Raw genomic sequence first — 19,862 nt, forward strand, 5'->3', positions numbered from 1 at the left:
GTGGGTTCATTCCCAGTCAGGGCACATGTGGGAGGCAACCCATCAATGTTTCCTGTTCTCTCTCTCCCTCCCGTCCCCTCTCTCTCAAAATCAGTAAACGTATCCTCAGGTGAGGATTAAAAATAAAAGAGAACACAGACTTACGTGAAAACCATCCAGGACCGTTTAATAAAAAAATAAGCAAGTTATCCAGGATCCGACCCAGCAAGCAGTGTCCATCCCGGAGAGGGAAGCACCGCTGGCCGGCTCTGACATTCACTTCCGGCTGAAGGCGCAGCAAGCCCTCCAGCCTGGGCCGGGGAACACCCTGCCCAAGTGCAGACAGCACCCCAGTGCCCCTGAGCCCCCCAAAGGCTTAGACAGAGGAACCCCACTGAGCAGGCGGACACCACACCTGAGACGCAGGCCTGGGAGGCCAAGCAAACAGCACCAGGAGCAGGCGGGAGACCCAGCCCCCTCCTCACCCCGCCCCCTCCAGGGGGGCCGGCGCAGGAGCCTGCAAGCGGCCATGCGGTTACTGGGGCCAGCAGAAGCCCCTGGTGAGAGAAGCCACCCTCCCTCCGGGGTGGTGACCTGCACATAGCTCAGGTGACTGGGGGATGGATAAGGACTCAACCTCAACCCTTCGCTAACCCCACTGGGCGTCCACAAGGTCTGGTACACAGTAGGCACTCAATAAATGCCTAAGGCATGAAATGAAAGGACTCTTTTTGTTCATCTCTGGGGCCCAGCACACATGTGGGGAATCAAATGTAGTGACTGAACAAGGGTTATACTGCTTTGTATCACGGATGTCTAGCGCACACAGTAGGTGCTCTTCAGGTGAGTGGGGGAGAAGCCAATTAAAGAGAGAAAAGCACCTTGTTCGTCTCCATGCCTAGCACCCAGCTCAGCTTCCGGCGCACAGCAGACACTCCATAACAGCACGGAGTTGATAAGAACTTTTGTGTCTCAAGTACCAGGCACACAGTAGGTACCTGACATGTGTTTGAATAAATGAAAGTGTCTTATTTATCTCAATATTCCCAGAGCCTGAAATGGTGCCCAACCGTCAGCAGGCACTCAATAAATACTTAAATTAATCTTTAAAAAATGAATGTGTATCACTAGTGCCTGATTCTTGGGGGGAGGGGGGGGTCGTCAATAAATGCTTGATGACTGAATCATCACTGAGGAAATTATTATGCCTCATTCACGGCCATCACCCACGAACCCGGTACATAGTCGATGCTTAAGAAATGTCAGGCACGTGGAGACGAACGATGGCTTGTTCCCACCCAGTCTCCCAGTGCAAACCACTATGCCTGGCATACAGCAGGCACTCCATTAATGCTGCCTGTGTGGACAAGATTGCTGAGCAAGAGCTGGCTGGCCACCGCCCTGCATGGAGAGCCCTCCCAGGCCTGCCAGGGTCCGCAGGGGCCCTGCTGCCCCCAGCAGGCACATGGAGGCTGCTGTGGCCAATGCCCCTCAGAGCTCGTCCCGGGCAGCGCTGTCCAGCGGGGACTGGAGCACATCCGAGTTTTTGGCCTCCCGGCTCAGGGCCTGCTGCTCCCTCATCTTCTGGGACTTGGCGCGGTCCCAGTCGGTCTTGACGTGCTCGTTGTTCCACACAACCGAGGTCTCCGTGTCGCTCACGTACCCGTCGTCCCCCGTGTAGTGCGTGGGGAACACGAGCAGAGGCTCCACGGAGAAGGCGCGCAGGTTGCGAGGGGAGAAGTGGGTCTTATACTCGGACCTGGAAGGGCAGGGAGTAAGGGGCAGCAGTGGGTCGAGGGGACGGGACCGATGGAGGGAGAAGTGAAAGGGAACAGACTGAGACAGAAGGGGGATGGGGTTCAAATGGAGCCAGAAGTGGAGGGGACGCACAGAGGAAGTGGGCAGAGAAAACGGCACCTTCCTGGGCGCTCCCCCCCCCCCCCCCCCCGAGATCCTCATGCCCCGCCCCCTCCAGGACTGCCGCCTGCGACCACAGCCCACTGCCCGAGCAACCCCTTCTCACACTGGGTGCTTGTCGAACATGACCGGCAGGAACTCGTCCACGGGCAGCATCTTGGAGAGCGGCTGGGCCGCCAGCAGCTTGCGGGCGCCTTGCAAGGAGATGACGTAGGCCAGTGTCCAGTAGGAGTAGTCGGCCTCCACCAGGTTCCTCACGCGGGGCACAGCCTTCTCGGGGTGCTCCACCTGCATCCGCTTCCGGCCCACATAGCTGGGGTGTGGAATTGAGGCCGTCACCCTCCTCCCGCCCACCAGAGCATGCTAACCCAGCAAGGCAGGGACCTATTGAGCCCCTGTCCGGCCCTGGGGAGGGAGCAGGCTTGGGTGTCTGGGGCATAACAAGGAGGCCACTGTGGCTGGACTGGCAGAACCTGTGACAGGGGTCTGTGGCCTTCGAGGAGGAGGGTGGGTTTCTCCCTAGGGCACTAGGGAGCCATGGAAGGATCTGGAGCTGGGGGCAATGGGATTTCTGGGACATTCTCTGAGGCTGTGCTACAAGGAGGAAAGGGGCTGAAAAGGAAGCTGCTCTGGGCTCAGAGGGCTGTGTGGCAGTAGAGGAAGGTGCAAGGGTCTGGTGAGCAGTCGGGAATGAAGGGGTGCAGTTACGGTCAGGGCCCTGCACACTGCAGGGAGAGAGGGAGTGGGGGAGGAGGAACCAACCCCCGCCCCCCCCATATGAGATCCCAAAGAACTGTTCCAGAGATATGCTGAGCACACCTGACCTAGTGCTGGGCTAAGACCCAGGCTCCCCGGCTACTTCCCACACTGGGTCAGCTCTGAGCTTCTAGCTAGCTACCATGTCCTGACCACACCTATCCCAGGCCACACCCCCAGCTCCTTGGCCAGCCCACAGACTTCCTGGGCAAATCTTCGCCACCCCACCCACCACAGGACACCTCCAGTCTCCAAGCCCTGAGGAGGCCTCATCCCCACAGCCAGGGCCCTAGACTTCCAGGTCATCCTCCCACGGTCCTACCCCACAGGCCACGCTCCAGCCCTGACTACCCTCAGGTCTGCCCCTCACACCGGCCACACACACACAGAGCACTCCTGCCATACTTCCAAGAGCTGGCCCAGCTAGTCCCCACAGATACCTTCAGGCACAGAGGCTCCAGTTCCACCCACTCCAGACAATGCCCGAGCCCTGGTCCCAACCTCAGCCCCAACCCACTCCACACCAGGCCCCAGAGCCCTAGCTCCAGACCACACATCTGAACTCTGGCCCTACCCCAGGCTCCAATCCACCCCACCCTATACTTTACCCCTGGGCTCTGGCCATGCCCCAGGCCACACCTCCTGGCATGGCCCCACCCGCAGGCCCCATACTCACATGAGGTCCCAGTCCAGATCCTCCCTCTCCACATCCCGCATGAGGTTCATCAGGCGCCTCTTGAAGAAGATCTCGAAGCGCAGGTCGTCCTCGAAGACCAGCGATTTCTTCAGTCCCTTCTCCACGACCTGAGGGAGAACAGGGTCAGGCCTAACCCTGAAGCCAGCTCAGCTTGAAGGCTCTGGGGAAGCAGGCGAGAAGAAAATGCACCCCTCGCTGCCACTGTCTGGACTGACTTCCCCTCAGGCTACCACTTTCTAGAACATTCAACAACACATGCCTGGGCCTGGCTGTTCCTCCCATTCCAGGGCCTGGGACTAAGCTGACACAGCCCTCTCCCTCATGCAATGGCAGGTAGACTACCTCTCACCCTTTAGGCTTCAGCTCCAATGTCGCCCACCCAGGAGCTCCTTCCCAACCACCACCCAAAGCTGCCAGTTGAGGACAATTCATAGCCCTAGGTCCCTTCTCCAGATGTATCTCACTTATTTCACTCTGATTTGTTTCTTTGTGGCTTATCATCAGTCCGCCCACTTCCCAGGGCTGTGAGGCCCTTGCAGGGGGCTGGGTCTGTCCCGGTGGCTATCATGTCCCCAGCACCAGCACCAGGCGAGGTGCACAGTAGGTGCTTGGCAAATGTTTCCTGAATCTTCATGACGGCCCCCGGAGGCCATGACTGTCATATGGGGAAACTGAAGTTCAGGCTGGGAAGAGCCTTCCTGCTCACAGGGCTGGACTTAAACCCAGATGCTTCCTGTCTTCAGGGCCGCGTGGACACCACCACCTCTGCCCCATGCCACCCACAATGAATCTCAGAAAAAGAGGGCAACCCTAGCGAGCACTCATTGCCTGAAACTCCTGAACACCCCCTCCAGAGCACCCTCCCACCTGCATCTGGACACCGCATCTGGCTTCGTGCCTGTAGTCCCAGGTTCGAATCCCAGCCTGGCATCCCCACCTACCACAGCCTCTCTCTCCGAGTGTGGCTGATAAGCCCCAGGGCTAATGCGCTACCCCTGGCGTGGGCTCTGTGCCAGTTAATGTCACCATGGCTGCTATAGCTATCAGTAAATGTCAAGACCAGAGTCCAGGCTCTAGACATTTGCAAGAAGCTAGGGGTGAAGAGGCCACACTTGGAAACTGGGCTCCCCCCTCCCCCAGTCTCAGTGTCCACATCTACACAATGGAAGGACATTCCCTAAAGAGGGACCCTGGGTCCTGCTGCAGCCTGGGAGTCTGCCTGGGGGGCAAGCAATGCCCTCCCTGAGCTGTGCGAAGGCCGAGGAGGACCCTGCCCTACTCACTTCGCCAGACACTCTACCTGCTGGACTCACCTCCTTCCAGATGTTATAGTGGCTGAGGAAGCAGCCCAACTCCCCCTTGGTGAGGGGCCGCCCATGGTAGGGGTCCTGGTAGCCGGGCAGCATCTGGATGCCCAGTGCCTCCACCTGGCTGGTGTTCATGGCTCTGGAAGGGGGGACAGGAAGGGGTCAGTGGACACCCCATGCTGCCGGCTACTCCACCATTGGCCAGTGCCCTCCTGCTGAGCAGCTGCTTCCCTCTTCAACTACTGGCGCCCCTCCTGGACCTGCAGCCAGGTCTGCGGGGGGCGGGCCACCCAAGTGTGGCTCTGTCAGCCGTCCCCTAGGGTCAGACTCACTTCCCCTCCACCAGGGCCCCATCAGCACGGTCTACATCCCAGCATGGTCTGCAGGGTAGGGCTCAGCTGCCACCCATGGCTCCAGTGCACGGTCTACACCCCTCCCCAGGGTAGGGCTCAGCTGCCACCCATGGCCCCAGTGCACGGTCTACACCCCTCCCCAGGGTAGGGCTCAGCTGCCACCCATGGCCCCAGTGCACGGTCTACACCCCTCCCCAGGGTAGGGCTCAGCTGCCACCCATGGCCCCAGTGCACGGTCTACACCCCTCCCCAGGGTAGGGCTCAGCTGCCACCCATGGCCCCAGTGCACGGTCTACACCCCTCCCCAGGGTAGGGCTCAGCTGCCACCCATGGCCCCAGGGCACGGTCTACACCCCTCCCCAGGGTAGGGCTCAGCTGCCACCCATGGCCCCAGGGCACGGTCTACACCCCTCCCCAGGGTAGGGCTCAGCTGCCACCCATGGCCCCAGGGCACGGTCTACACCCCTCCCCAGGGTAGGGCTCAGCTGCCACCCATGGCCCCAGGGCACGGTCTACACCCCTGCCCTCAGATGGGACTCACTTGCCGTCCACAGCCTCCACCAGCCGGACCTTGATCTCCTGCGCCCACAGCGCCCAGAGCATGCGTTCCCGCCGGTCCTGCCGCCGTTTCAGGTTGATCATGAAGACCTGTGGCACAGAGCCTCTGCTGGACTCTCCAGCCCTAAGTTCCCCACCCTTCCCCCTCCCGCCCCAGAAGGCCTGGCCCACCTCGTCGAAGCCCATCTTGTCAGGCATCTTGGTAGGCACCGAGACAAACCGGGAGGGCTCTGCTGGGGGGTGCTTCACTGCGGGGCAGAAAGAAGCCGAGGGGTGGCTTGGGTCATGGGGTGCAGTCGGGGGGAACATTCCAACCTCTTTCCATTGCGCCCTCCGCATCCCCTCCGTGGCTCCATACCAGCCTGAGGTTGGAGAACTGCCTGACCTGTCCCCAACCATAATCCTGGTGCTGGTCTCTCCCTCACCTCCTACCCACTCTGGCTGTTAGCACACCAACCTCATCCATTCCTACCTCAGGACCTTTGCACATGCTGAGCCTCTGCCTGGAACACCCTTCCTTCCTCCTCCCCTTATCCCAGTTCTCAGCTAAGATGCCATGTTGAGGAGGGGTGAGTCTCCCAGTGCCCTCAGGTTGAGTCAGGTACCTCCTCCCGCTCCCCACAGCACCGGGATTTCCATCATCAAACCTCCACCCTGCTATCCTAACTCGCTGTCTACTGTGAGCCCCGTGAAATCAACACCAAGTCTGTCCACGCACACTGGGTCTCCAGTGCCCAACATAGGGCTCGGCATACAGCAGGCACTCAATAACTGCTCATAGAATGAACCAAGGATGAAGGCCTTGACCTACCCGGGCCTCAGATTCCTCATCTATAAAATGGGCTGATAATACCTCAGAGGTTATTCACGAAATGATGCCATGGAGTCACACTTGCGTGGGCTGAATGGCAGGCATCCTCCCGCAAACATTAAGTTGGTGTCCAAACCCCCAGGAGCCCAGAATGTGCTCTTATTTGGAAACAGGGTGTTTACAGAGGTGTTCAGGGTAGAACGAGGTCGTTAGCGTGGGCCCTAATCACTATGACTGGGATCCGGATAAAAATGGAAACTTGGCCCTAGCTGGTTTGGCTCAGTGGATAGAGCGTCGGCCTGCGGACTGAAGGGTCCCGGGTTCGATTCCAACCAAGGACACATGCCTGGGTTCCGGGCTTGATCCCCACCCAGTAGGGGACGTGCAAGAGGCAGCCAATCAATGATTCTCTCTCATCATTGATGTTTCTCTCTCTCTCCCTCTCCTTTCCTCTCTAAAATCAATAAACTATATTAAAAAAAAAAAAAAAAGACAGCCCATTCATATGTAAAACTTTAAAAAAAAAAATAGAAAATTTGACTGGCCGGGTGACTTAGTTGGTTGGAGCGTCATCCCGTACACCAAAAGGCTGTGGGTTTGATTCCCAGTCAGGACATATACAGGAGGCAACTGACCGATATTTTGATGTTTCTCATATCAATGTTTCTCTCCCCCCCTTCTAAAAATCCATAAAAACATATCCTCAGGTGAGGATTTTTTTTTTTTTAATGGAAAATGTGGACACAGAGACACACAGAGGGAAGACACAGGAGAAGACGGCCATCTGACCGAGGGGCACGTCTCCAGGCCAAGGTGCGCCCAGAACGTCAGAGCAGTCATAACTGCTCCCCATGAGCTGCTCAGACCACATCCCCACGGCGATCCTGGCATATATATGCCTGTGGTTCCCCCAGAAGGGCCAGACTTTCAGGTACACATGAGCCTGCAGACGTCCCTGCTGCCCCCCAGGCTGCCCAGAAAAGCCCAACTGGATTCCAAGTGTGGTGTCTGCTTCCCCAAAAACAAAGGCCCCATGTGAGCGCAAGGGACAAACACGGGGCCCTCTGTCTGTTAGAGACCTGGACAAGGCCCAGACTGACCCAGAACCTTCCACCCACAGCCTGGGCCTCCTCCAAGGCCACCACGCCCCAGGGCTTCCCCCCGCCCCCGAGTCCCGCAGCTCCTGGGCACCCCACTCTCCTTGGGACGGCTGACACCAACGGCGAGACTTGGGGATCTTGGGACACAGGCCCCAATCCCAGGTGCCCATCCGTTCTCTGTCTGACCCTCAGCTCAACCCCCCATTGGGGGTAGGGTGAGTGGTGGGAGAACTGCCAGTGGGAGGTGGGATCTGGTCACCCTGAGCCTTTCTGCACTGAAACTTCACTGTGAGAGAGATCTCCGAACACATGAAAACCCCCGCTCGGCCCAGGGCCGGGTCCCCACACGCGGACGGAGCGGAACCGTGCTTTCACAGAGGAAGGATGTACACACACATCTGAACCCCCCGGGCCCTCCTCCCATCTGTTCTGTGTGCTCAGCTCTGGCCCTCAAGAGAGAAGCAGGAGGGCATTCATGCCTCTGTCACGGTGGAGTGTACAGCAGCAGTGTTAACGGCTTCTTGACCAGAAACAGTAACAGAAATAGAGGTGAAATTTAAATGAGGAAAACCATGGCAGCCACAGGGATGCTCCAGGGTCCAGCCGCAGGTGGGAGTGGGCGCCAAGCAGAGGCCTCTCTCTCGGGACAGTGGCCCGGGGGGCTCCTGGCCTAGGCCCGAGCTTCTGCATGTGACAGACACCTGGGTATTGTGGGGTCTCCACCCTGGTGACCTCGGTCATTTCAAAAGACCAAACAGGGAGTGTGCCATTCCACCTTCAGCCACCAGGGACACACACACACACACACACACACACACACACACACACACAACCTTCTAGAAGCAGGTAAGAGGGAGGCAACTGAGACCAGCAGCGGGAGCCTGGACCCTCCCCATCTGTGCAGTGGGGGCGGGGGTGCTGCTCTGCAGGCCTTCTCTGAGATGTGTGGCCAGTGGAGGGCAGAGCGCCCCGGAAGTGACACTGCCCCACTGTCCTCTTGCTCTGGAGACACCCCACGTCCACCAGGAGGCCGCTCCTCGAGCAACTTGATGGCAGCTCGGCCCTGTGTGCTCAACGCATCTCGGGGCCACCAGAGGTAGGGCTGCTAGTTTAATAATTTACAGATTTATTTACTGGAAAGACATGAGCTTGCGACTACGGTAAAAATATGTAATTCCCTTTTTAAAATAGATGTATTCAAGTAAAACAAAAGTATACACATACGATATGTATTAAATAAGTAATGGGTGTGAGGTTTAGAAATGGCCCAAAAGGCCCAGACACTGCCGTGCACATAAAGGTTCACCAGTGAAAACCTTCTGTCCTCCCTGCACCCATACCCTCCATGGCTCCTGACTGCCCCTGAGGAAAGCAGTGCCTAAGGCCGCTGCCCTGGCCCGCCAGCTCTACCCGCTCAGCAGCCCCACTTCTGCCCCCGCTGACCCTGCCTGCTCCCTGAGCTCGTGTCCCCCTAGCCTCCCAGTCTGCAGAATGCTCCCTCTGGCTATAATCCCCTTCTGGCTAACTACTACTCACTCTGCCTCTTAATGCCACCTCCTCCTGGAAGCCCACCCTGACTGCCATGCCCAGCTGCTGCAAGCCAGTGCTCCCTGAGAGCAGGGACAACTGTCCACCTTGTTCATGCCAGGTTCCCCGTGCCTGGCAAAGGCACTAGCACCCAGCAGGTGCTCAAGCAGCGTTCAGGGTGTGGATGTGTGATGACAGAGAAAGGGCAGTGTGGACGGACTCACCCATAACCTCCAGCTGTACGTGCATGAAGCTCTCAGCCTCATCCTGGAGGGTGCTATGCGACCGCAGCGGCACTGGCAGGAAGCCGTACATCTCCTTGTTGCACACGTACATCTGGACCTCTGGGGCCAAAAACAACAATCAAAGCTGAGCAACAAGGTGGCAGTGGCCCCCTCTGACCACGGCGTCAGCCTCACAGCCCAGTGTGGGGTGGAAAGCAAAGGAGTCCCACCCGCTTTTCCCAGCAACCCGCAGAAACCCCTCAGACCTCCACCTGGGACGTGGAGTGAGGACAGGGGTTCCCGCTGGCAGGCGAGACACTGACGATCAGAACTGTGAGAAAGCACCTTAGGCCCGGCTGGTGTGGCTCAGTGGTTGAGTGTCAACCTATGAACCAGGAGGTGAGGGTTCGATTCCCGGTCAGGGCACATGCCCAGGTATCGGGTTTGTTTCCCGGTCGGGGCAGGTACAGAAGGCAACCTGGTCAATGTTTCTTGTTCATGTCAATGTCTCTCCCCCCCCCTCTCTCTCAGCATGTCCTCTGGTGAGGATTAAAAATAAAAAAGATGCACATTTCTTTTTCTTTTTTTAAAAAATCCTCACCCGAGGATATTTTTCCATTGACTTTTAGAGAGAGTAGAAGAGAGAAGGAAAGACAGAGAGAGATACCGATGTGAGAGAAACACATCGATTGGTTGCCTCCTGCACACTCCCTGACCAGGGCCCAGGCCAGGGAGGATCCTGCAACTGAGGCATGTGCCCTTGACAGGAATCGAACCCAGAACCCTTCGGTCTACAGGCCAACGCTCTATCCACTGAGCCAAACTGGCTGGGGCTGATGCACATTTCTGCACAAAAATGGGATGCAGTTGGATAAAATGTCAGTAAGGTGACCTCCATCTGCATTTGTCTTTTTCTGGATGGTTTAAATTTTTATACTGAGTGTGTATTTTAAAAAGTTAATAAGTCACCCTAACCGGTTTGGCTCAGTGGATAGAGCATCGGCCTGCAGACTGAAGGGTCCCAGGTTCGATTCCGGTCAAGGGCATGTACCTTGGTTGCAGGCACATCCCCAGTAGGGGGTGTGAAGGAGGTAGCTGATCAATCTTTCTCATCGGTGTTCCTAACTCTCTATCCCTCTCCCTTCCTCTCTGTAAAAAATCAATAAAATATATATTTTTAAAAAAGTTAATAAGTCAATGAAAACAATTTTCACTTTAACTGGCTAGCTTTTACATAATGAGGGTAGATGGTATAGATCAGTGGTCAGCAAACTGCGGCTCGCAAGCCACATGCGGCTCTTTGGCCCCTTGAGTGTGGCTCTTCCACAAAATACCGACTTCTGCGCATGGGCCACGAAGTTTCAATCGCACTGTATGTGCACGCCCGCACGTGGTATTTTGTGGAAGAGCCACACTCAAGGGAACAAAGAGCCGCAGTCTGCCGACCACTGGTATAGATCTTTTAGGCTGCTGGCCTGACAGTCTGTCTTAACAACTTAACCCTGCCCTTGGGATGTGGAGGCAGCCATAGACCACACTTAAATACACGGGTGTGGCAGCGTGCCAGTGAAACCTCCCCGATAGGCACCGAAATCTGAACTTCATGCAGTTTCCGATGTCACAAACTATTACTATTCTCTTCATGTTTTCTTCCAACCGTTTAAAGACATAAAAACCATTCTTAGCTTGTAGCCATACAGAAACAGATGGTGGGTCAGATCTGGCCTGCTGGCCACCGTTTGCTAATAACCCTTGATTTAAAGTAAATGGCGGGTTAGCATACGGCTGTGTTCTCGTTCTCTCTAAAGGGCTTTTTCATAATTATACAATTAGGGAACGGTTACGTCCAACCACAGAAAATTGGGAGAACGTAAGAAAATACTGTTGAAAATAACCTTCCATAAGTAGGTCCCCTTTAGACCTGGGAGGTGAAGACCCTCAGCAAAGCCAGGGCTGGAGAAAGAATGGGTCTGTGGCCACCATCTGAACACCTGGACACACCCCCACCTGCAGCCACCGGGACCCTGCGCACATTCTGTGGACCTTCTGTGGCCTCTGCGGGGACATGTTCAGCTCAGATTCCAGAGAACCGACCAGATGACATCCCGGGACAGCAACCCCCCAGGGCTCACCTGCCTGCTTGCAGGAGAAGGCGAAAACGATGATGTCATCGAAGGCCCAGGTATAGTCCGCGTGTGGCGGGTAGAACGCCAAGCTCCTGGACGCCGCCTTCCGCAGGTCGACCAGGAAGGTCGAGTGCACCATGGGGACCGCGAAGCAGCCCTGGCGGTCCCGCTTGCGAATGGGGATGTAGGCCGGTGTGCGCTTGTAGTAGCCCTGCGGGGAGGGGCGGAGTTCTGCAGGGGTCCCCTGAGGGGAGGAGGCCTGCGACCCAGGACAACGAGAGACACGAGAGACACGGAACACCTAGAGAGCGAGGCCGGTGCCAGCTCCTGCCTAGGGTGGGCCTTCCCCGAGCACCGGCTCTGGGCGTGGTCGGTGACAGGCTCCGCCCCCGGCGCCTGGGCTAACGGGACAATGGCAGATAGAAGAAAAAACAGCTGTCTACTTGCAGACCTGGCCCCACACTTCCCGTCAGAAAGGCAGCCTAGCCGAAACCGGTTTGGCTCAGTGGATAGAGCGTCGGCCTGCGGACTGAAGGGTTCCAGGTTCGATTCCGGTCAAGGGCATGTACCTGGGTTGCGGGCACATCCCCAGTAGGAGGTGTGCAGGAGGCAGCTGATCGATGTTTCTCTCTCATGGATGTTTCTAACTCTCTATCCCTCTACCTTCCTCTCTGTAAAGGTTCAATAAAATATATTTAAAAAAAAAAAAAAAAAAAGAAAGGCAGCCTATGAAGGAGGAAATTTAAAAGCCGAAAAAGGTTTTCACATTAAACTGGCCTACAACTAAAAACAAAAATAAAGAGCTCTTGGCTTCAGGAACTGGTCCAGGGGTGGGAGGAGAGATGGACAAGGCCAGTCCGAGAGGACTTCAGCGGGAAGCTGCTGGGATAGTTCCCCAGGGTCTGAAAATGAAGCCACCCAGGGGTGGAGGAAGACAGGAAGCTGTCTGAACGTCTGAATCAAGCCGTGCCTGCCATCCCATCCGGGCACCACCACTCCCTACCGTGTGGACTAAGGACGATCACGAAGGTGTGAAACGCTCACCATGAGCTGGTGTGGTAATAAGTTCGGCCCCACTTGCTTGGCCCAGCCCCCAGCACCCCAAGCCCCCTGCGCTACCCAAGCGGGCGCCTGACCTGGGAAGTCATCCCACACCAGAAATTGGAGTACGCAGCCCGGGAATCCAGCATGGGCGCCACCACCGTCTTGTTCTCGGCGATGAGCAGCGTCAGCGTGTCAGGGTTCAGGATCAGGTTGTCTGCGTCCACAAACTACAAAACATCCAACAGGACATCACTGGGAGCTGCTGGAGTGACCGGCTGGGCCACAGCTCGGAATGATGGGCAGAGGCAGCGTCCTGGGGTCTGAAGAACCGTCCGGTGCCCCAACCCACAGCTCTACCTTAGTAACAAGCCACGTTACAGCCACACAAAGAAACGGGCTGCTACGGAAGGGACAGGAATGGGCCACATGAAACACAAATGGGTCCCAGACAGGGCGCTGTTGAGATACCGGACATGACGGGGGCGGGCCATGTGGCTCCATCAGAGGGAACGTTTACTACAGGCAGCTGGTCAGTGAAGAGGAGGGGTGGGCCAGAGACCACCTCTGAGAGGAATACACTTTTTTCTCTGTGAGTTAGATGCCAATAAAAAGTTCATAAAAATAGATACTTTATTTTGCTTTAACACCTTGAATGTTGGGGTAAAAAAATGGTAACTTGTTTGTTACAAAGAAAAAAGGTTTGGAACAATTAGGTAAGGAAGTTTCTGTCCTGCAGGTCCCATACAGAACGACTAGGAGATGGTTTTTAAGAAACGCATCTGGCCCTGGCTGGTTTGGCTCAGTGGACAGAGCGTCAGCCTGCAGACTGAAGGGTCCTGGGTTCAATTCCGGTCAAGGGCACATGCCAGGGTTGTGGGCTCGATCCCCAATGTTGGGGCGTGCAGGAGGCAGTTGATGAACGATTCTCAGTCATCATTGATGTTTCTATCTCTTTCTCTCCCTCTTCCTTCCTCTTTGAAATCAATAAAAAACAAAAACAAAAAAAAAACATGCATCTGGCCAGGCCAATGTGACTCAGTGGTTGAGCATCAATCTATGATCCAGGAGGTCACTGTTCGATTCCCAGTCAGGGCACATGCCTGGGCTGTGGGCTTGATCCCCAGTAGGGGGCATGCAGGAGGCAGCCAATCAGTGATTTTCTCTCATCATTGATCTTTCTATCTCTCTCTCTCTCTTTCTCCCTTCCTCTCTGAAATCAATAAAAGGATATTTTTTTAAAATATATTTTATTGATTTTTTACAGAGAGGAAGGGAGAGAGATAGAGAGTTAGAAACATCGATGAGAGAGAAACATCAATCAGCTGCCTCCTGCACATCTCCTACTGGGGATGTGCCCGCAACCCAGGTACATGCCCTTGACCGGAATCGAACCCGGGACCCTTCAGTCCATAGGCCGACGCTCTATCCACTGAGCCAAACCGGTTTCGGCAAAAGGATATATTTTTTAAAGATGTATTCTGTTACTCACAGGGGCTTTTTAGAGCATTTGAGTCACTTGAGGAAAACAACAGCAGACACTGGCATTCCAGGCTCCTCTAGCACCATGGAACAGCAGGCAGCACGGGACCCTCAGCTGGAGACAGGAGGGGCAGCCCTGGGACAGGCTGCGCAGGTGCGTATGTTCCCCACCCAGCCCCCTGCGGACATTTACATTCTGACCTCTGGATGTATGTGCAGTAAAAGCAGCTGGGCCCTAGCCGGTTTGGCTCAGTGGATAGAGCATCGGCCTGGGGACTCCCCGGGTTTGATTCCGGTCAAGGAATAAAATATATTGATTTTTTACAGAGAGGAAGGGAGAGGGATAGAGAGTTAGAAACATCGATGAGAGAGATTGACCAGCTGCCTCCTGCACACCCCCCAGTGGGGATGTGCCCGCAACCAAGGCACAAGCCCCTGACCGGAATCGAACCTGGGACCCTTGAGTCCGCAGGCCGGCGCTCGATCCACTGAGCCAAACCGGTTTGGCAAAATATATTTTTTTAAAAAAAGCAGCTGGAACAGTCCAGACTGTTTTGAGACTGTTTTTAACAGTCCTCAAAAAGTTAAGAACATAGTTATCATGTGACCCAACAAGTCCATCCCTGAGGATAGAGCAAGAGAACTGGAAACAGGGACTCCGACAGATACATGAACAGTTATGTTCAAAACAGCAGGATTCACCATTGCCAGGAGGTGGAAACAATGTCAGTGTCCAACAGATGAATGGATAACCAAAACGGGGTCTGGCCACACAATGGAGTATTGCTCAGCCATAGAAAGGACAGAAGCACTTAGGCTACAACATGGAAGAACCTTGAAAACACGCTGAGAGAAGCCAGGCCCTAAAGGCCATGTGCTGTGTACTCCATGCACACAGAGCGCCCAGAACTGGCAAGTCCAGAGACGGAGAGCAGACCGTGGCTGCCAGGATGGGAGGGAGGGGGCGTGGGGGTGACTGTGTGGGGATGACGGGAGGTTCTGGAACTAGACAGGGATGATGGTTGTACAACACTGTGAATGTGCCAGAAACCACTCGATTACATGGTTTAAAAGGCTAATTTTATGTTCTGTAAATTGCACCTCAATTTCAGTCTCTCTGAAAGGTAAGATTACGAGGTTTGTTTCCTTCTTTCCTAAACTCCTTATTTTTTCTTCTAGATTTTCTTACAAGCAACGCCGATAGCGTTTGTAAAAAGAGAAGGAAAAAAGAGGCCCTTTTAACAATAATTTTAAAACACTGGACAAGTGATTTCACATCCCAATACGGACTTCCAAAGTCCCCGATTTCAAAAATGACATGGGGTGTCAAAAGCTGCTTTGAGTTTTGAACCAACACCTGGCGTTCTACCCAGGTTTGCTGAGGGGAAAAGCGAAAAACAGTCAACCTCAAACCATGGAAACAAAACAGGCGCGGCGGCCCCATGCAGGATGGCGCCAGGCAGGGCCAGTCCCACCTCTGTGCCAGCCCAGCCAGTGAAACCTCCCTCTCCAAGCCTCTACTTTCCCATCTGTAAAATGGTCTCAGGAAGTATCAACCTACAGGGCCCAGGAGGAGCCCTCCTCTTCCCAGGAGACAGCTCTCTCCTCCCCAGAGGGCTCAGGCCAGGGGCCTGGGATCTTCCTGGCATCCTCACATCTAGTCCCCAAGCAGGGCCTGACCCACCTGCCTTTCTCCACAGCCCCATCCCTCAGGCCTCCACCCCAGCGTCCTGCTGTCCCCACTCCTGGACAGGGGCTCTGAGAATCATAAATTAGAACACAGCCCTCCCCTGCTTACATACCTTCCGTGGCTCCCTACTACCATCAGAGTGAAAACCAAATCTTTCCCTCAACCTGCATAGGCCAGCCCCCACCCACCATCTCGGTATCACCCCCTCTACCGCTCCCTCATTAGGCCATTCCAGCCACACTCGCCTCCTCACAGTCCTTGAACATCCAAAGCTTGCTGCCTGCTGTTCCCTCTGCCTCAGACACTGTCCTCCGGCTTCCCCTAAGGCTGGCTCCGTTGCTCCTTTCGATCTCTGCTGGGGTCCCCTCCTAAGGAAGGCCCCCAACCCTGCTCACTCATCACCCCACCCTGGCTAGGCCATCTGTTGGAGGTTGAATGTTGGGAGTCCTAACTCCTCGTATAGGTGGCTATGGCCTTATTTGGAAATACAGTCTTTGCAGATTTAGTAAAAATGTAAGATGGGGTCGTACTGGACTACGGTGGGCCCTCCATGCAATGACTGGTGACCTCAGAAGAAGAGAAGAGACACACAGGAGAGAAGGCCATGTGACCACAAAGGCAGAGACTGGAGCGATGCAGCCACAAGCCAAGGATGCCCGAGCCTCCTGGAGCTGGAGGAGGCAGAGAGGATCCTCCCTTGGAGCTTTTTGGGGGAGCACAGCCCTGCTGACACCTGGATTTCAGACTTCCAGCCTCCAGAACTGAGATAATACACTTCCCAGAGCACAGTCCCCCAGCGTGTGGGGCTCTGTCCCAGCGGCCCCAGGACACTGATTCACCACCAAATGCCCGTCTACAACTTCACAGCACCGCTGCCTTCTGATGGTGCCTCTCTGTTTGGTTTTTCCGGTCACATCCACCTTTCCCGGGACGCCAGCAAGGTGGGGCTCAGCCTGTGTCCCAGGCCTCGGCAGGAGGGCACTGGTAGGGGCTCATAAATGTGTGTTGATTGATAAATAAAAAAGGTACAGACTTCAACTCAGGGCCTGGCGTGTACACAAAACCAGCCAGACTGGCATCACAGCATGACCTCCCTGTCATAAACTCCCTCCCCATCTGCACCAGGGGAGGGAGTCACGCCCAGGTCAAGCAAACAGGAAGGCCCGGGACCTGTGGGCACTTATCCAGCATGATTTCGTTGAACACTCGACGTCCCCGCCTTCCCAGAGGCAAAACTGGCCCAGGAGGAGGAAGTAAAAACCAGGATTCAGCAGCTCAGCAGTTCCCCCTGTCCCCAACCCACCTTCCTGCTTCTTGCAGTGACCCAGGCAGTGTCACTGAGGGTGTGTGGAGATCCGGTGACCCGATAGCTGCTCCTTACAACTCATGATGGCGATAAAAGCAGAGACGAACCGAGTGTCCAACCACAGAGGACAATGGGGGACGCATCGGCTGGTTAGGAGCCCAGGGTCCCCTGGTTGAATCCCAAATCCTCCACCTAACCAGCCGGATCGCCTCTGACAGCTCACACCCCCTCTGGTGCCTCAGTTTCCCCCTCCGTAAACCGGAGTTCAGGAGTCTCCACACTCACTGCTCTGCCTTCCCTTCGGACACCCCAGGCGCCTTCTGTGACCCACGGGCCGGGAAACTCACCAAGATGTAATCAGCCCACATGTCCCGGGCAGACTTCAGCGCCGCCTGGCGCAACTTCATGACGTGCTCGTAGCGAGCATCGGACCAGTGCTTGGGGCCCTCCTCATCTTGGTAGGACCTGGGGGAGGCAGCTGTGATGGGGGGAGGCACAGGCACTGCGGAGCCCAGACAGGGCCGGGCTGCAGGGCGGCCAGAGGTGGGTTCCTGGCGGAGGGGTCGGCTAAGCTGGATCTGCAGGCTGGGAAGAAGCAAGCACCGGGCACACGGGAGGAGGCAGGTATGTCTGCAGCAGGGGGCCGGCTAGTGCCAACGCCCGGAGGGGAGGACTTCTGGGCAATCGATAGAGAAGGAAGAAGGCTCAGGAGGAGGCAGAGCCACTGCGAGAGAACACAGAGCGAAAGGAAAGGGGAACCCGTCCTCCCAGACTCAGAATCTGCGAAGCTGAGGGCAGGTCAGAGGAGTCAGAGGAGCCAGGGCGGGCACTTAAGGCTGCAGAACTGGCCAGAGAGCCTGGGCGGAGGGGCCAGGGTTCTGAGGCCGGACAATGGGAATCCGTGCATGGAGGGCGTGTGGGCAGGGGTGCAGCGGAGTCCGACGGGGAGGGCTCGCTCAGGGCAGGGCCTGGCACTCACCGGGGCTCCTCTGCCGGCCGCCACTCCACCGAGTGGTACAGGTTCTTCACGGCCACCAGCCATTCCCGCAGCACGGCCGTTGTGTTGTCTGAGTTGTGGTCTGTGGCCACCCTGCGGGCGGAGGGGGACAGTCAGGGAGGTTGGGGAGCCCAAACCAGGGCAGGGGAGCAGACCCGAACCTGGGCTCCGCGCCCTGGCTCAGCCTGCTCTCCGCTACACGGACGGGCCAGGCGCGTCCCCCTCCGTGCCTCAGGCTCCTCATCACACGGGGTGAGGACACCTCACTCGGCTGCAGAGATTAAACAAGCTCCTTTAGAAAAACACCGGAGACACTATTAGTACTACTGAGCATCTAGGGCCGCGGTTCTCAACCTGTGGGTCGCGACCCCTTTGGCGGTCGAACGACCCTTTCACAGGGGTCGCCTAAGACCATCCTGCAGATCAGATATTTACATGACGATCCATAACAGTAGCAACATGACAGTTATGAAGTAGCAACGAAAATAATTTTATGGTTGGGTCACACCATGAGGAACCGTATTTAAAGGGCCAGAAGGTTGAGAACCACTGATCTAGGATCTTATAAGAAGCGTAGGCACTAAATATGTGAGACTTAATAAAAATACAGCGACATCACACGGTCCCATCCACCTTCCTCCAGGCTCTCCGATGAACACCACCACCTCAACAAACCCTGCGCGTGGGTGATCCAGGCCAGGGAGTCTGGGGCAGAGACAGGGACACCTGGGAATCTGGTTTGACGTGGAGCCCAGGGCTATTTTCCCACGTGAACCGTTACTAAGTTGCCAACAAGGACCGCGGTGACAACAGTAACCATGAGGGCAGCGCTGGGTACCCCGTTCCCCCTCCAGGAAGGGGCCATCCCCCGCCCCCGCTCCGGTTAGAAGGCCTGATTCGGGCAGGAGTGCAAAGATCTACAGCTGGGGAGGTGCAATGTGGGCCACAGCCGCGCCCTGGCGGCCCCGGGCCCCCTTCCCGGGAGCCTGCGGGTTGAGAGGGTGAGGCAGGGCGGCCTGCCTGGGTGTGGTCCCGGATCTGCCCTCATGGGGGCCGGCAGGCAAAGGGGGGTCTTGCCCATTCGTATGCGGGACAGCGAGGGCGGGGGTCGGGACAGCAGGAAAAGGCACGCGTGGTCTGGTGCGCAGCTGGGGGACAAGAAGCAGAAGGCACGCATGGGTCTGGCCCGCCCTGCCCGGGGCCAGGACAGCTGGCGGGACGCGCGCGGGGCGGACCCGCCGACCCGGCAGCCGGCCGGACTCGGCGGCGCCGCACTCACCACAGAGCCGTGCGCTCCCGCGGGTGGTGCAGCCGCTCCAGCGCGCCCAGCGTGGCCGGCAGCGCGTGGGCCGCGTTGCGCGCCAGCAGCGCGATGAGCACGCGCGGCGCCTGCAGCGGCGACTCGGGGCTCCAGCGCTCCTCCGGGAAGTAGGCGGCGGCGCCCGGCGGGCCCCCTGGAGGCGGCAGCGCCAGCAGCAGCAGCAGCAGCAGCAGCTCCGGGCGCGGCCGCCCGCACCGCCGGCACGCGCGTGGGGTCGCCGCCATCGCGCCACGCGTCTCCTTTAAGCCTCTTTTCTGCCGGCAGACGAGGGCCGCGCCTTAAAGGGGCCGTCGGAGTCCCGCCGCTGCCGCGCCTTAAAGGGGAGGAGAGCGCCGGGCTGGGATCGGGCATCTGGGCCCGCCTTCCAGGCCCCGCCTCCGGACGCCTTAAAGGCACCGAGTTCAGTGTCTGTCTGACCTGCGACCCACTGCCTCCGCGGCACCCGCGCTTGATGCCCCGTCCAACATGGTTTTATGAAATCCTCATCGAGGATGTTTTTTTCCAACGATTTCTAGAGAGAGTGGAAGGGAGGGAGGAGGGGGAGAGAGAAACAGCCACGTGAGAGAGACACCCCCTACCGGGGCTGGGGAGCCTGCCACGGAGGTGCATGCCTTGACCAGGAGTCGAACCCGTGACCCTTCAGTCCGCAGCCCGAGGCTCTAACCACTGA

At 56.9% G+C, this 19,862-nt stretch overlaps 1 protein-coding gene across 1 annotated transcript; it reads right to left on the reverse strand.

Moving 5' to 3' along the window:
* Window positions 1-145: 145 nt before the first annotated feature.
* COLGALT1 (collagen beta(1-O)galactosyltransferase 1) lies at window positions 146-19,434 on the reverse strand. Its single transcript, XM_081092435.1, has 12 exons — window positions 19,151-19,434; window positions 17,854-17,964; window positions 17,222-17,339; window positions 12,492-12,626; window positions 11,362-11,566; window positions 9,230-9,349; window positions 5,739-5,815; window positions 5,551-5,657; window positions 4,663-4,795; window positions 3,329-3,456; window positions 2,003-2,209; window positions 146-1,738 (listed from the first exon to the last, which is right to left on the reverse strand). The coding sequence occupies exons 1-12, from the start codon at window positions 19,414-19,416 to the stop codon at window positions 1,471-1,473; spliced, it is 1,875 nt and encodes a 624-aa protein (XP_080948561.1). The 5' UTR covers window positions 19,417-19,434; the 3' UTR covers window positions 146-1,470.
* Between the last annotated feature and the right edge of the window lie 428 nt (window positions 19,435-19,862).

This window comes from Myotis nattereri (genome assembly GCF_964212035.1).
Source record: "Myotis nattereri genome assembly, chromosome: 5".
Lineage (NCBI taxonomy): Eukaryota > Metazoa > Chordata > Mammalia > Chiroptera > Vespertilionidae > Myotis > Myotis nattereri.

What these genes read in the sequence shown, in the direction of transcription:
- COLGALT1 (XM_081092435.1), bottom strand. Translation starts at nt 19,416, where the DNA reads ATGGCGGCGACCCCACGCGCGTGCCGGCGGTGCGGGCGGCCGCGCCCG. An exon ending in GGTGTGGGATGACTTCCCAG is followed by an intron (nt 11,567 to 12,491) that starts GTCAGGCGCCCG and finishes CCCTCCCCGCAG; the next exon opens with GGCTACTACAAGCGCACACC. An exon ending in ATGTTCGACAAGCACCCAGT is followed by an intron (nt 1,739 to 2,002) that starts GTGAGAAGGGGT and finishes CTGCCCTTCCAG; the next exon opens with GTCCGAGTATAAGACCCACT.